The sequence below is a fragment of the Globicephala melas genome, chromosome 3 (genome assembly GCF_963455315.2).
Source record: "Globicephala melas chromosome 3, mGloMel1.2, whole genome shotgun sequence".
Classification (NCBI taxonomy): domain Eukaryota; kingdom Metazoa; phylum Chordata; class Mammalia; order Artiodactyla; family Delphinidae; genus Globicephala; species Globicephala melas.
Genome location: NC_083316.1, coordinates 143,092,233 through 143,109,651, shown reverse-complemented (window position 1 = coordinate 143,109,651; position 17,419 = coordinate 143,092,233). Strand labels below are relative to the sequence as shown.

General features: G+C 47.0%; 1 protein-coding gene across 6 annotated transcripts in view; it reads right to left on the bottom strand.

The window, feature by feature from the left end:
* Positions 1 to 17,419, bottom strand: part of TENM2 (teneurin transmembrane protein 2) — a 3,004,989-nt gene that overhangs the window by 187,073 nt on the left and 2,800,497 nt on the right. For all 6 annotated transcript variants that reach the window (XM_060296575.1, XM_060296573.1, XM_060296574.1 and 3 more), the window contains one exon: positions 5,199 to 5,394. In XM_060296575.1, coding sequence (XP_060152558.1) covers positions 5,199 to 5,394 — 196 coding nt within the window. The remainder of the gene's footprint in view (positions 1 to 5,198; positions 5,395 to 17,419) is intronic.

Below are 17,419 nucleotides of genomic sequence, written 5' to 3'. Positions count from 1 at the left end.
GACCATGTGGATGAGTTACATTTTATTCTGGGACCAATGGGAGCAAGCGAAAAAGTTTCAACAGAAACATGACATTATCCAGCTTGCATGTTCAGAAGTCACTCGGACAGCAAAGTAGAGCTAGGTTCTCACTGAGCATCTGGGTCTGGGGATGCTTTGGTGGAAATCTCCCTGTTCTCCAACCTAACATCCTCAGAGACAGAGCATCGAAGAGAGGAAGCTCTTTGCTACCACAGTCCCAGGGAAAAGGACTACGGTCTTTGCATAGGCTCTGTGCTGGGCTGGAAGGCCTCCTTGCCCTTTAGCTGAGGTATTTACCCTTAAGTCTCAGTTTAGAAAACATTTAGCTTCTAGGCATCTTCCTTCCCTACTGCCCTCAACCTGGGTTTTGTACCCTTTCCTCTATCTTCCCCTAATTCCTATAATTGTCTTTTTACCTATCTGTCTTCTCTCATCAAGTTCCATGAGGAAGAGACCAGAGCTGAACTGATCACCCAGGTATTCTCAATGCTTGGCACACAGTAGGTCCTTGGTAAGTAATAGTTGAAGTGTGTGTGTATGTATGTGTGTACGCGCACGCATCTCAGAGGGTGGGAGAATCCAAAATGAGCAAAAACTGCCGTGAAGAGTACTTTTCATTCAATTTCCCCAGGTCTTTTTTTAAAATTAATTTGTATTGGAGTATAGTTGCTTTACAATGTTGTGTTAGTTTCTGCTGTACAGCAAAGTGAATCAGCTATACATATACATATATCCCCTCTTTTTTGGATTTCCTTCCCATTTAGGTCACCACAGAGCAATGAGTAGAGTTCCCTGTGCTATACAGTAGGTTCTCATTAGTTATCTATCTTATGTATAGCAGTGTATATATGTCAATCCCAATCTCCCAATTCATCCCACCTCCCCGCCACCTTGGTATCCATACGTTTGTTCTCTACGTCTTTGTCTCTATTTCTGCTTCGCAAGTAAAGCTCAACTGCATCATTTTTCTAGATTTCAAATATAAGTGATATTATACGATGTTTGTTTTTCTCTTTCTGACTCTCTTCACTCTGTATGACAGTCTCTAGATCCATCCACGTCTCTGCAAATGGCACAATGTCGTTCCTTTTTATGGCTGAGTAACATTCCATTGTATATCTGTACCACATCTTTATCCATTCATCTGTCGATGGACACTTAGGTTGCTTCCGTGTCCTGGCTACTGTAATTAGTGCTGCAATGAACATTGGGGTGCGTGTGTCTTTTTGAATTATGGTTTCCTCAGGGTATATGCCCAGGAGTGGGATTGCTGGGCCATATGGTAGTTCTGTTTTTAGTTTTTTAAGGAACCTCCATACTGTTCTCCCTAGTGGCTGTATCAATTTACATTCTCACCATGCCACCCCCCGCTCAGGTCTTGTCTTTGAAGCATTTCTACAGTTTTTGAGGAAAGAAACAATTACGTAGTACTGCTGAAATAGAGAAGGAGCTCACCTCTCTCAGTCCCCTTTTTCCAACACCCAATTAAATATTACTCTTGAAATCTTATCAGCTTTCCTTTTTGTCAACCTGGTTGGACTTTTGTTGAGGAAACAAGGCAGGTGATGAGAGTTAGCCCAGGAAATGGTATTTTTATACAAGTGGAGGCTGGCCTCCCCGAAATCTGCACCGTGCTTCAAGAACACCACTCTGTTGTAACCTGAGATAAAAGTCATTTCTGAAAGCAGGCTGCTTCTCCCCAAAACACAAAAGACATCCCTGAGTCAAAGGTATATTTAGTGTGATGGCCGGTCAACACCCATCTAACATCCTTCCTTCTGTTTCATATCACAGGGGTTTTCGGCGCTCCTGGCTGCTCTGATGGAGTGTGTTCCGATAATAGATATGTGTGGGAGAATCTCTGAACCAAATAAAACACTGCACTTTTCCCTACATTTCAGGCCAATTACTATCATTGCTCTATCAAGATGTCTGCCCAACTATTAGGCCGATAACCTTTGACTTTCTCTCTGAGCTACAGTCCAGACGGAGAGAAATCCTCTGGGGAGAATTGCTATTCCCAGCTCCGACAGGCGAATGAGGGTAATGGCCTGGGGGAAGGGCATCTCACTACCACTGTCTGTGTCCATGTGGATAAAGGCAACGGAGGGCAGAAGCCATTATTAGATAACATGGCCCCCAGACAACTTGCTGTGTGGAAGGCGAAAGGGATTTATCTGGCTCGAATCCAAAGCAATCCAGTGGTTAAGAGCACGGGCTCTGGGAGAGTTTGAATCCTGACTCCACCCCTTACTAGCTGTGTGTGACCTTGGGCAACTTGTTTAACTTCTCTGAGTCTGGGCTTCCTCAACTGGAAAACAGAATATTGGTAGTAATGACCTCATATAACTACTCTATGGGTTAACTGATCTAGACCCCAGAAGGGCCAAGTCCAGGAGCTAGTACATGGTCAACTCTCTATAGATGTGCCGTTGTTACTGTTTTTGTTATTAACCATTCCACTGAGTCTTTATAGACTCCAGCTAAGCCAGCTGCTGTGTGTGGGGTTTGCTGTCATGTGTATCAAGTCTTTGCATTTAAACACAAGGCCAATGCATGGACCTGGAGATTGTCATACTGAGTGAGGTCAGCCAGACAGAGAAAGACAAATATCACATGCTCTCACTTACATGTGGAATCTCAAAAAATGGTGCAAATAAACCTATTTACAAAACAGAAATGGAGTCACAGATGTAGAAAACAAGCTTATGATTACCAAGGGGGAAAGGGGTGGGGATAAATTGGAGGATTGGGATTGACGTGTACACACTACTACATATAAAATAGATAACTAATAAGGACCAACTCTATAGCACCAGGGAACTCTACTCTACTCTGTAATGACCTATATGGGAAAAGAATCTAAAAAAGAGTAGATATATGTATATGTATAACTGACGCACTTTACTGTACACCTGAAACTAACACAACATTGTAAATCTACTATACTCCAATAAAAATCAGAAAAAAAAAGATTTACAAAAAGTTTTTTTAAAAAAACACACAAGGTGACCAAAAGGATATCATTTCCCATCATGTTCTTAAGCAAAAGATTGTTCTTTATCTTACCATCCCAAACTAGTTCTAAATCTGTTGCCAGTTTCTTTCTTTTGTGATCTGGTTTTTATCCTTTTACATTATTTTTTTTTTCCCTCATCGGTACATAACATGCTCCTGGGAACTTTCCCTAACGGTGGAAGACTTCTCCAGTGACTTTCCTGATACAAAGTTTATGCCATTAGTGTAGAGCAGGGCTTGGCAAACTTTTTCTGTCAAGTGACAGAGAGTAAATATTTAGGCTTTATGGGCCAAACTGTCTCCACTGCAACCACTCAACTCTGTTGTTATAGCTGCCACAGACAATTTGTCAACAGATGAATGTGGCTGTGGTCCAATAAAACTTTATTTATAAAAATAGGCAGTGGGCCGGACTTGGCCCATGGGCTCTGGCATGCCAAGCACTGCTTTAAAAGGAGCATTTGGCTAACCCTGTTAGGGTCAATCTTTCCTTAACAGAGGGACTAAGCATTAACTTCAATGCTATGGTAAATACCAAATCTCACCTGATTTTGTACCATTCTGAAGTTGTGGCTGCTACCTGAATTTCAGGTTCTCTTTCAAGAATCAGGGAATCCTTCAGAGCAATCCATGAAACTAACAGAGAAGTTCTTAACATGCAGTCAATAGAAAAACAGCTGTACAAGATGCGCTCTTAAAAAGTCATCAGCTTGGGACTTCCCTGGTGGTCCAGTGGCTAAGGCTCCGCGCTCCCAATGCAGGGGGCCTGGGTTCGATCCCTGGTCAGGGAACTAGATCCCACGTGCTGCAACTAAAAGATCCTGCGTGCAGCAACTAAAAGATCCCACATGCCACAACTAAAGATCCTGCGTGCTGCAACGAAGATCCTGAAAATAAGACCCAGTGCAGCCAAATAAATAAATAAATATTAAAAAAAAATCATTAGCTTTCACGAGTGACTACCAGCTCCATTCCAGACAGGTTCAGTACGTGAAGTCACATCATCCCTCCCTTCGGAGATATCATCATTACCTTCCCACAAACGATGAATCTGAGGCTCAGGGAGTTTAGTGACTCTCCCAGGTAGGATGTGGGAAAGAAAAGGTAGGATTTAATCCTGGATCAACCATCTTATCTAGGTTTCTCTAGTGAAACTTGAGGTCCACAACTAAACGCTGCTGGGACAACATGGCGTTGCAGAAAGGCAATGAATGAGGCCCAGGAGTCCATGCCATTTCCACCATTTCCATATCCTGGGACCTTGAGGGACTCAGTTTCCTGAACCTCAGTTAATTCCTCTGTGAAATGGGTCTAAAAATCTGCCCTGATTCAGAGAGGATCAGTTATTATCATTAGTAAGAATATTAAAACCTAATGACAAAATAAATGTTATGAAAATTATTTATAGGTGATATATTGTTAAAATTCTTAGGGCTTCCTTTAGAAAACCTCATGAAATATTCTCAAAATAGTGGCACTCCTACAGGTTTGTATGCACATATAAGGGGAAATTTTGGATAAAATCTTAGCTTTTCCTCAATGGCTACTAAAAAGGACTGCTATAAAACATGCCCCAAATGACAAGTGCTTAATTCAAGCTTTTTGAGATTTACCAATTTGGGAAAAAAGATACGATTTCTTTCTTATGGTTATATCCTTTTCCTGATTTATTTTTCAGGTTTTTAAAAAAAAATTTAGTTTGCGCTTTCCTTGATTCTTGAGAAAAATTGTGACCTGACACAAACGGTCAGTATTTACTGGCTGCTTAGGGATTTATACCTGTAACATTTCATTTACTCCTTACAGTAGCACTATAAGGAGGGCCTAGTTAGTTCTGTTTTACCATGAGGAACTGAGGCTGACTAAAGTCCAATGATTTGCCTAGGTTGTGTGGCCAGGGCTTGAGCCAGGTGGTTGGAGCCAAGCTCTTCACTGCAACTCAAGCCCCGGTACTCACAGTGGCTTTTTCATGATTTAAGTAGCATTCATATTTTAATCAAGGCTAGTTTTAGGTGGATGACACTATGAATCCTAAATTAAGGATGCTGGTTTGGTCCCCTACATAGTAGGACCACCTTGGAAGATGCGCCTTCAACAGAGAAGCCAGACACTTCCATCCTTTCCTTCCTGACATATCACCTCAGAGATCCCGTACCTACCTAAGACTACAGTGTTGAAGGAAACCATCTCTTTGTCTTTGCCATCATTGTAGAAGGCCAGGTGCCACAGGCCCACGTCCAGGTACTGGACAAACACGGCTTCGTTTTGAACCAGGGTCTGTATGCTCCGGCGTTCCCTGGGTGACTCGACCACGCTCCATTTCTCCTTCCCGTCCAGACGCTCCATGAAGTCATACTGGGAAAAGAAGAGAGCATGTGACACAGGGTGCAGACCTGGTCCCATAACAAGCACCTTCCCCTCCAGCCCCATTAGTTAACTGAGAGATACTCCTGAGTACATTTTACTATAAGCTCATTTGATTGTAAGTAAAACGAGAGTCATGAAAGTTGTAATAATAACAGTCACCATTTATTATAATTATTGCTAATAGTTTTATGACTATAAGGCCATAATCTCTTTTCAGCTTTTGTGGTTTTTTTTTCTGTGTGTGTGTGTGTGTGTGTGTGTGTGTGTGTGTGTGAGTGAGAGAGAGAGAGAGAGAGAGAGAGAGAGAGAGAGAGAGAGGAGAGAGAGAGAGAGAGAGGGATGGGTTTTTGTTCCAGTCCCTACTGGGGTGTTATAGGGTACATAGCATATGCCAAGTATAACTTTTTAATAATTCCCCCAATTCTGAATTCCAAATTGCATCTGGCACTCAAGAGTTTCAGGTAAAGAATTATGAACCTATGTTACCAGATACCCTTGACTGATCGTTCACGAAAGGAAGGTGGTAGATCAGAGTCGTTAAGAAAGAGGGCTGAGGGGCCAGACTACCTGGGAGAGAACCTGGAACTTATTAGCTTCACCTGTCCCTCCCTCAATTTTCCCATCTGCAAAACTGAAAATAACGGTACTTATGTTATAGCTTGTTGTGAGAAATAAGATCATACTGATAACAGTGCCTGGCACAAAGCAAACACAAAAAAATACACGCGAGCTGTCATCACCACCACCATCGTCGTCATCATTTCATTCAACTCTTGCAAAACCCCTGTAAGATTGGCACTATTGGTATCTTATTTTACAGATAAGAAAACTGAGGCTCAGAGAAGTCCAGCAACACATCAAACGTCACCCAGTGACCAAGTGAGCAAGCAAAAATGTGGACCTAGATCTGTTTAGGTGCAGTGCCCTCACAGTGCCTGACCTCCCATCGACCAGCAATTAACTATGAAACTCTGTTTCAATGGAAACCAGGCTCAGAACTGGAAGAAATCAGTGGAAGACAGAGTGGTGGGTGAAGGCAACCAGGAATGGGGTGAGGGGAATGGGAGAGCAAGTGTGATCCAAAGGGGCCTGTCCTAGGGAATGGTGAAATCCTGCGGCAGGCAAGTGGGAGCCACAGAAGATCCTTGAGCAGTGACTGACGACGTGATGGGAGGAATGTTCTGAGGAATTCATTTGCAGGCAGGCTATGAGGTGTTCTAGAAGAGGGAATGAAAAGAAGCAGAAAGACCAGTTAGCAAGCAACTGCAGAAACCCAAGTGTGAGGTGACAGGCGTCTTGATTAGGACAGTGAATGAAGAAAGGGGACAACTTTGCAGGAACATTTCTAGGGAAGAGAGGACAGGGCTTGACCATGGGCTGGACAGAGAGGATGAAGGGAAAGGCAAAGAGGACACCCATGTTTCTTACTTGTTGATGAGAAAATCAATAAGACCCCAGCAGAAATGCAATCAACTTGCGAACTCTTGCGAAATCGTTCCACAGGAAAGTCATTTGCACCTTGACTTCCAGAGAACATTCAAAGTGTAGGTCTTTAGCAGATAAAAACCACCACTGTGGGATTAAGCTCTCTCTCACCACTTTCCCTGCCATAAAAAGGGTTATGTGGGTTACTGACATCCACTGTAACCCCTTTCACGAACTTCAAAGAATGAAACTCCAGGAAATCTACTAATGGGACTTCCTTGTCAGCAGAATCGCCAGCTTTTCCCAACTGAAATGTGATAATTGAAACCAAAAGAGTCTATAAGCTTAGGTACAAAGGTTTTGCTGTCAGACAGACCTGGGTTTGAATTCTGACTGCCATTTGCTACTGTTTGAAGTGAGGCGGATCTTTCACCCTCTTCCTGGTTTGCATACTAGGGAATAATAACACCCACCTTTTGGGGATGTTATAAGGATGACATGAGATAATGCTTAGGGCAGTGCCTGGAAGATAATAACCATTTTATGAAGTACCTTGTGACTCTGAGTCACTTATTTGCAAATCACAAGGATCGCAGAAGAGAAGCACATGGTTCTAGCTTTTGTATCTGGGGGCCTGGCAAGGGACGGTGCGTAGGAAGTGGAAATCTCCTCCATCTCTCAGGAAACGAATGTTTGTATTTAGCTTCCCTCTACCCCAGAGCCTGTTGGTTGCAGCTGTCTTTATGGGATAAAATAAATGATCTGCAGTGATATGACAAACTGATGCTCCTTTCGGAGCCCTTTGTAACCAGAGCATTTGTTCCTTAGCAGCTTGTAAATTTCCGACTACCCAGACCCATGTCTACAAACTGCTGTCAGCCGGTGCCGAGGTGAGAAGGATATAGTTCATTTGGGGTCCAGGTTATCACTCCCACGAGGAAAAGTTGGGGGAAGGTGGTTACTTGCATGGGGCCATTGCTCATTATTAATTTGGGCATCAGTCGTCTCTTGCTGAACTGGCTGTCCAGCCCAGGGGCACAGAAATGGCTTAGGACCAGCAGCAGTGCACGCTGTCCAACCAATCAAATGACTCTTGGAAAAGGTATTTGTCAGAGGAGAGAGCGGACATCTATTTTGGCCGGCTCCTCGGAGCCCCTCCACGGAAGTACGGAGAGCAGTTTTCATTTAAGGAAGAATCTGTGAGCCAGGGGCACTGGGACATGTTGGTCTGAGGTGTCCCAATCCTGTATCTCTTTGTTGTGCTTTATTTTCTTCAAAGCACTTATCACCCTCTAAAATGATACAATGTTTTTTTTAAAAAATAAATTTATTTATTTATTTTTGGCTGCGTTGGGTCTTCGTTGCTGTGCACGGGCTTTCTCTAGTTGCGGCAAGCGGGGGCTACTCTTCATTGCGGTGGTGCGTGGGTCTCTCATTGTGGTGACTTCTCTTGTTGTGGAGCACGAGCTCTAGGAGCACAGGCTTCAGTAGTTGTGGCTTGCAGGCTCTAGAGCGCAGGCTCAGTAGTTGTGGCGCACGGGCTTAGTTGCTCCGCGGCAAGTGGGATCTTCCCAGACCAGGGCTCGAACCTGTGTCCCCTGCATTGGCAGGCGGATTTTTAACCACTGCGCCACCAGGGAAGCCCTGATATAATGTTTTTATGCTTATTGTCTGTCTACTCAGAAGAATCTAAACTCCAGGAGGGCAGGGATTTCTTCTGCATGGTAGAGTGGTTAAGCCTGAGAACTTCGGAGCTAGACTGCCTGATTAGAACCCACGCTCTGCTGCTTACTTGCTGTGACACTTGCACAAGCTATTTCAATTCTCTGTGCCTCAGTCTCCTTATCTTTAAAATGGGTATGATTTCAAAACATAATAATAATACAGCAAAACACTGTTGTAAAGATTAAATGAGTCAAACCACGTAAAGTGCTTAGAATAGTCAGCACTCAGTATATGGTAAACACACCCTGAAAGTTTCTGCTATCGTGATGATAATTCATTGCTGTGTCTAATTCATCTTGAGCAGAGTTTGATCAATAAATATTTGTAAAATATCAAGTGTATAAATTACTGAATCTGTAAATGAATTCCATTGAAAGGAAACTAAGTTGCCATGTACTGAAGGTTTTGTCTCCAGTAATAATCACCTGCCCTCCCTTGTCTTCTAATGTGCTTTCCTGAATAGAAGAGAAAGGGGCAGAGTTACAGGCAGCAAGCCTCAGTCATGCACCACCAGACGTGCACGTGATAGACACTGTGGCCCAAGGAATCTGCCTATAGATCATCAAGATTTGAGAGGTGACTTTAGACGGCCATTATGACTTCACCTTTTCAATTCTCAGTGGAGGGACTTCCCTGGTGGGGTAGTGGTTAAGAATCCGCCTGCCAATGCAGAGGACACGGGTTAGAGCCCTGGTGCGGGAAGATCCCACATGCCGCGGAGCAGCTAAATCCGTGCGCCACAACTACTGAGCCTGCGCTCTGGAGTCCACGAGCCGCAACTACTGAGCCTGCGCGCCTAGAGCCCGTGCTCCACAACCAGAGAAGCCAGCGCAATGAGAAGCCCACGCACCGCAATGAAGGCTAGCCCCCGCTCGCCGCAACTAGAGAAAGACGACACGCAGCAACGAAGACCCAACGCAGCCAAAAATAAATAAATTAAATAATTAAATTAAAAAATTCTCAACAGGATGATGTCCAATGTACACTTTCTTTCTTTGGACTTTCTTTGCTCCGTCGCTTGTCTTCCCTCTTTTCCTCCTTTGACACTGTTCCTTAGTGACCACTGTGGTAGAGATTGACGGTCACTGTCTGTATCAGTGTCTTGTTCCTTTCCAGCTTCCTTGCTTTTATGTGGGAGCACGTGACAGTGTTCCCGTCAATGGAACGTATGCGGTGGGATGAACTCCACTTCTAGACCCTGCCATAAAACGTTCTGTGCCACCTCCTACTTGCTCACTCTCCCTACCTATCTGCCTCTAGAGAGAACCAGAGTTCTCTTAAAGCCCAAGATGATGGAGTCACAAGATAGGAGTGGCCTGGATCCTAGATTAGCACTTGGAGGGAAGCTGGAAATACTGACAAAAGCAAGAGATAAACACTTACTAAATTAGGCCACTGACACAGAAAAAAGGGGTAGTGGCTACCAGAGGGGAAGGGGGGTGGGGGAGGGCAAAATGGGTGAAGGGGGTCAACTGTATGGTGATGGATGGAAACAAAACTTTGGTCGTGAGCACACGGCAGTGCGTACAGACGCTGAAATACTGGGTTGGCCCAAAAGTTCACTCGGTTGATGAACACATTTTTCAGTAAAGTTCTTGGTGAAAATGAAAAATGTGTCTTTCATGTTTACTTAAAACTGAACGAACTTTTTGGCCAACCCACTATAATGTTGTACACATGAAAAAAAAAATCAAGCTACTGAAATGTTGAGGCGTAGCCTCAACGTGTGTTGTTATCTGTGTTATATGTTATTTCATGTGTTATTTCAGCACAGCCTTCAAGATTTCTTAACCTCATGCTTCTCTTCCTTCCTGGTTCACCTCCCAAGATTATAGTAAAGTACCAGCAAATGTTTCCACTTCTTAGGGGCGGTGGGAGAGAATCACCCAGGATGGCAGCATCTTCTGTCGGCCGAGTTCCAACCTATTATGTGTAGGGTGTCTGTCTATCCCAGTCTGCCCAGGGATGTCCTAGTTTCCATCTCCTCTGTTCCTCCTTTCACTCTCGAGAGTGCTCCCGTTTGGAATATGTAGTTACCCTCCTCACAGGTTAACATATACCAAGCAGCGTCACATAGCATCATTCACGGCTGCTATAACCCGGGGAGGGTTGGAGGCTAGAAACACAAGGTGGATCAAGCCAGCCAGATGCAGAGACTGCTTTCCAGGGCAGGGAAAGCAGAAGCACAGTAACAAGCTGGTTTGCATGGAGGCCATCTGGTTCTGGAGAGCCTCTGCTCTCTAGGAATCCTAGACGGCAGCCTGGCTGACACTAGGAAGAGTCCATCTTCCAAGAACTCAGACCCTGGCCAGAGTTGCTTTCTCATGCCCCAGCACTTGGGGATTGATAACTCAGGCTTCGCACCAGGGACATCTGTTTCCTTAGCTCCAGGATCCCATCATGATCAATTCCAGGCTGTTGGAGGACCGTGCTGTGCTTGAAGGACTAAGAAGGTTGCTTCCTGGCACGTTCTGTCTGATAGATCTGCAGAGAGCCTTGGAAGAGGATCAGAAGGCCCGTGACCCAACCCCGATGGGGGATGTGTGTGCACAGGCTGCCTGCAGGGCCAAGTCTGTCTCTCAAGGCAGCTGGCCTCTCTTGACCAGGCAGTAAGGTCACCCAGAGGGTGACAGCGCCATAACCCCTGATAAACTCCCCCTCTGTCACGGAAGTTCTCTTCTTTCCCTTGGCCTCTGGAAAACAACGCATGTTGGCATGCAGTGTGAGGGCTGTGCCTTTAAGTCATCAGTCATAGCCCAAAGTGGCATGAAAGCACAACTTTTACGAGCACTTGAGGGACAAAGAAAGAAACCACAGGAAATATTTGATCCAAGTTTCAATCTGCCCCCTTCTTGGCAGAGACCAAGGAGAAATGGTAATTAAGACAACTTAGTGGGTTTCCAGAGGAGCTGGAGGAGAGAGCAGAGGGGGCTGCACCGCTGAGCAGGGCCTGTCGCTTTCCCAGGAGGGAAAGCGTCCACAGGCAGGGAGCGCGCAGCTGAGAGATGCTTCTGGAAGCCATGCAAATACACACCTGCCACAGAGGGCAAGGTTAAAGACAGATCCATCACCCTTCAGGAAGATGTTATTACTGGGTCCAGGACCCCGGGAAAGTGGGGCGGGGGGCGGGTAAGTAAGTTTCTTGCTATTTGGACCACCTGCTCGCCGAGGGCCCACGTGGACAGGAGCAGCGGCGAATGCCGACATTTCCCACGGAGAGCCTGCCGCGCCTGGCCCCGCGCTGGCTGCATCCCCGGCCTCCTGATGTCTGATGTTGATTCTGCCTCAGACGGCAGGGCACACACAGCAGTCGGCTGGATGGCAGGGAAGCAGCGTGTGTGAGCGAGGGCTGCTCGAAGCCACATGACCACAGAGTCTCTGGTGGCATCTGGTGACAACGGGCAGTGGTGGGGTGCTCCTGGGGGCCTGTGCATCTCTTTCCGCCTCCAGCTAGGCCCGTGGCAAAGTGGGTCTGGCTGATTCCTCATTGAAAGCTCTGCACCACCTCTTTTCTCTCCTTCAAAGGGCTGAGTGCTCCGGGAAGCGTGGAAGGATGAGGGTGGTGGGCCGTGCTCCGGTGGGGGTGGGGGGCTCCCTTCCTTCCACGTGGCCTCGCGTGTCATTTTCAGTTCCTACTTACAGTGTCCAAGTCACTTCATTAGATGCTGACTGGCCCAGTGTGGGCACTGCTGGGCTGTCTGTCCACCAGCTATGAGAACGCGCCCCTAAGCTTCTGGGAAGGAAACAGCACCTGTATTTGCGGACTGTAGCAATCATCATGCTGGGCTCCATCGTGCGGCTCAAGCAGCCTGAAATTCCTTACAGTAAGGAGCAGGGGAGACTACATCCACACAGGTGCAACTCTTGATTCCTTCACCACACGTCCTCTTGCAGTGGCGGAAAACGTAATCATCAAAAAGAAGAAGTACCTATTTTTTTTTCTAGGCACTTGCTAATGTGCCAGGCATAATGGCAAAAGCTGATATATGGTATCTCATTTCATCCTCCCAGAAATCTTATTCTCCTCCCCATTTCTCAGGAGAGAACAAAGGCTGCTAGAGAAGTTAAGAAACATACCCAGGGCCACTGACTGCGGTTGGTGGCCAAGCGAGGACTTGAACTTGGATTTGCATGAGTCTTAACGGTGGGAGGTCGCCTTAAGTTTTCTAAGAACCTGGCTGTAGCTTCCAGCATAGCTGGTGGCTGGCTTGGTTTGTAAATTTCCTAAAGATGTCAGTGAGCAGAGAAGGGGGAGGAAGGCAGAGCCCAGGAGTGCTAGCGTCAGACTTGAGCAGAGTGGGTTGGGCACCTGAGGACAGAAAGATGGACCACTGGAGAAGATGCAAAAAGAGGTCAAGAAAGTTCTGGATGGTTTTGCTGGGTGCTGGCCATACCTGGCCCATAACTTCCTCTTGCCCACCTCCAAACTTCTCTCTCCTTGTGTTCCAGCCACACTGCTCTCCTCTCTGTCTCTGGAATATGCCAAGCTCATCCCAGCCTCAGGGCCTTTGCACAAGCTCTTCCTCCTGATTCTACAGCTGCCTGCTTTTTTTCTTTCCATTTTTTTTTTAACAATTTATTTATTTTAGTTTTGGCCGCATTGGGTCTTAGTTGTGGCACACGGGATCTTCGCTGAGGCATGTGGGATCATTCATTTCAGAGCGGGCTCTTCGCTGTGGCACGCAGGCTTCTCTCTAGTTGTGGCTTGTGGGTTTTCTCTCTCTAGTAGTGGCACGCGGGCTCCAGGGCGCATGGGCTCTGAGGTTTGCAGTACATGGGCTCTCTCGTTGAGGCGCGCGAGCTCAGTAGTTGAGGCGTGCAGGCTTAGTTGCCCCGTGCCATGTGGGATCTTAGTTTCCAGACCAGGGATCAAACCCGCGTCCCCTTCATTGGAAGGTGAATTCTTTACCACTGGACCACCAGGGAAGTCCCCAGCTGCCTGCTCCTTTTGTCAATCATGCCCGCCTAAACACCATGACCTTAGAAAGGGCATCCCTAACCACCCATTCTAAAATGCTTCTATCACTTCTCCTTTTCTGTCCTCAGCAAAAACTCATTGAAAAAAACCTTGTCACTTATCTGCTAATTTATAGTCCATCTCACTACTCTTTTTTTTGTGTGTGTGGTACGCAGGCCTCTCACTGCTGTGGCCTCTCCCGTTGCGGAGCACAGGCTCCGGACGCGCAGGCCCAGCGGCCATGGCTCACGGGCCCAGCCGCTCCGCGGCATGTGGGATCTTCCCGGACCGGGGCACGAACCTGCGTCCCCCGCATCGGCAGGCGGACTCTCAACCACTGTGCCACCAGGGAAGCCCCATCTCACTCCTCTTGAACACAAACTTCTTAAGACTGGGAGACCTTAGAATAACTATAAATGGCATGTAATCTTTAAACATTGTGAATCACGATGTTGTACACCTGAAACTTATATAATATTGTTCATAAACTATACCTCAATAAAAAAAAACCCACCAAACAAATAAATAAATGTTAACCAGCTTTGAATCCAGAAAAATAAATAAATAAGTAAGTAGGAGGTGTGTCTGTTTTATTCCATATGGTATCCCCTGGGGCCTAGAGCAGTGCCTGGCACGTAGTGGGTACTCAGCAAACATCTTGACTGAATGAATGTAAACCTTTAGGCCCAAAGGAAATCGTACCCAGAGTGGAGTGTATACCAACACAGTGGAATTTGGTGATACAACTACTGAAAGGACATAACCTCTTTAGGAAAAGTTCTTAGGAATTTTTAGTAAACAGTTTTCCTGAGTTTTGTTTGCTAACTGCTTGGATGATACTACGAGGTAACATTTAATGAGGCCAGGCACTGTTCTAAGTGACTCGCACGTACGATCTCATTTAATGCTTATAATAGCCCCAATGAATACAAATCACTATCCCCACTTTGCGTATGAGGAAACCGAGGCACAGAGAGGTTACATCACTAGCTCAGGAGTTGGTAAGTGGCAGAACTGGGCTTCACACCCAAGCAGTCAGCTTAGGAGAGCGTGTCCCGAATCCGCTGCGTTCCAGGCCAGTGCACTGAATAAACAGGCAGCCGGAACGTGGTGCTGGTCAGCCTTGCTCATGTGGGGAGATCAAGGTTTACCTTCCTGTCTTTGGGAAAGAGAATCTATGCTGTGTGTCAGGGTGGGAGGGCCTCCGATGACAGAAAGGGGCTCCTAAAGCAGCCTGCAGGACTGTCAACAGAATCATACTCAGGACACAAGTTGCTCTGTGTTTTGGATTCCATTGCCCTGACCCGGAGTATCTCTTCCCTCTTGGTAGGCTGCGCTGGTAAGACAAAGACAGGGGTGCCTGGGATTCAGGGGGTACCCCGCCCATCTGTGATGAGATGGAGCCATTTTACTAATCTTATTGGGGGAAAAACTGTTCTTCAACACACTGCTTAAGCAGAAAGCAAGAAACCAAGGAACGTGAGGGCAGGCGGGACTTTTCTGGGAGAGACAAAGGAAGACATTTTTGGTTACTGGAAATAGAGAGGGAGCTAGAGAGAGGTAAAGGGAGGGGAGGTGAGAGCAGCAAGATGTTGGGGACCACCCAGGCCACAATGTGGCCTCTTCCTGTGACCCCTCCCCACACTCCCAAATCCAAGAAATAGAAAAAGAGAAAAAAACTAAGGGAAATTGTTAAGAGCCTTGACGTGATGGAATTTCTTATGGAAACCAACAAAGAGAGTGAGCATCTTTCCTGGATATCACGGGGCAAGAAAGCAGAGATCAGAAGACACAAGAGGAAGAAGGCACAGGAACTCAGAAATCATGGGCAGGACGACAGGGCACAGACACACTGAGCACCGAGCAGGGAGCCCCAGCTAACGTCTGGTTTCCCTTGGAAGGCTTGAAGGTCTCTAGACTGGGTTCACAGGAAAGAAAGATCTGAAGCCCCGCTTGCAAGCCTGTGTCTTGCCCAGGCCTCATGCTACAGGGGAAAATGAATGTAAAACTATTGGTTCCATCAACAAACATTGAGCACCTACTGTGTGCCCGGCCCTCCCTGCTCTGGGCCCTGGGGATCCAGCAGTGAATCCTATGGCCAAGGTTCCTGCCCTCCGGGGGACTGACATTGCCTCAGGGGAACAGAATGCCACGGAGTGATGAGGGCTATGAATAAAAAAGGGCAAACCAAAGACAACCCAAATGCCCATCAACAAGTGAGCGGACAAGCCGATTATAGTGCAGCCATACAACCGGACGTCTACTCGGTAATAACGGGGATGAGCCATGGGTACACACAACAACATGGGTGAATCTCATTGGTATTAGGCTGAGTGCAAGAGGCCAGACACAAAGGAGCACAGGCTACCCTGTTCATAAAACTACAGGGAAGACAAACCTAACCTCTAGCGGCAGAACGCAGATCAGTGGGGGGCTGGTAGGAGGTTGCCATGGGGCCCAGGGGAGCTTCTGAGGGGTGGCAACGCTTTATATCGTGATTGTGACGGTGCTTACTCAGATAGACACACTTTTCACATTTTAGGAATCCAACTCTACACGTAAAATGTGTGCATTGGGCGGCTAGTCATTTATGGCTAAATTCAGTTGACTGAAGCCAAATAGAGTAGAGTATGGGGATAAAGCAGAAAGGAGTATCCAGTTTTAGAGCCCCTTGTCGGGAAAGGGCTCACGGAGGGCATGGCGTTTGGGTAGAGGCCTGACAAAAGGAAGGAAGGAGCCACCTGAATATCAGGGAGGAGCATTCCAGAAAGAGGGAACAGCCAGTGCCAAAGCTACGAGACAGAATGAGCTTGGCATGACTCGGGGAGAGCAAGCGGGCCAGCACCGCGGAGTTGGAGGGAGTACGGACAAGACCGTGGGTCGGCAGGCTGCAGAGGGGACCAGCAGGCCACGGGGATGGATGCGCCCCCTACAGACCACACTGCTGTCAGCCCTGGAGATGAGGCAGGGAACCCGACAGTCTTTGCCCTCAGAGAGCTGGCCTTCTAAAACTTCAGAGTTTCCTTTCAGTACGACGGTAGCCCGATGGAAGGTCTGCAGAGACGGACGCTCTGACGAACGGTTATCAAAGATGAGACCAGACCCTTTTTCTGTACTAAAAAGAGAGCTTCCCACCTGGTGCGCTCACGGTGTCTGGTTCCCCTGAGGGCCCTCTGGAATTGGCAGGGGCTTTGGCGGTTTGCTGGGTGAAGATAAGCAGCTGATGGGTCCTGCCAAGCCCCACCCCCTGCCCACCAACTCCGTTATCAAGCCTAAAAGTGTGGTTTTTGAAGGAGTGTGTTTTGAATGTCTGGGATGGGATGGGGGGAATGTAGGGGGAATGAAAAATGAATAGAAAAGGATCGACTGTTACTGCTAAAGAATGTTAGCACCAACTCTAATACCACGGTGAGATCCCAGCACCCCTCCTTCTCAGAGGTGTTTCAGAGGGATTTCCACGAGAAAGACAGATAAACTTTATCATATTTTTTTTTTTTGGCCACACCATGTGGCATGCTAGGATCCGACCAGGGATCGAACCCGTGCCCCCTGCGGTGGAAGCACAGAGTCCTAACCACTGGACCACCAGGGAAGTCCCAACACGGACAAACTTTAAGTAATAAGGCCAGGCCAGGGCAAGGCAGGGACAATGCATTCCCTGGTAGGTGGCCCTTCCTTCTTGGGAATTCTTAGAGGGGCCTAATGCCAGTGCCCGGCAGCTACACAAGGGCCAGCTCTGCCTTGTCCACTGCTGCAGCCCCTCGACACACGGCACATAGTAGGTGCTCAAGAAACGTTGGTGGAGTCCAAGGTTATGGTCTGCCTCTGATAGAATGATGTATCTATCTGAAGACAGGGTCTTCCTGGGAGATTGTTAACCCTCTCCCACGAAATTTTCGAGGTCAG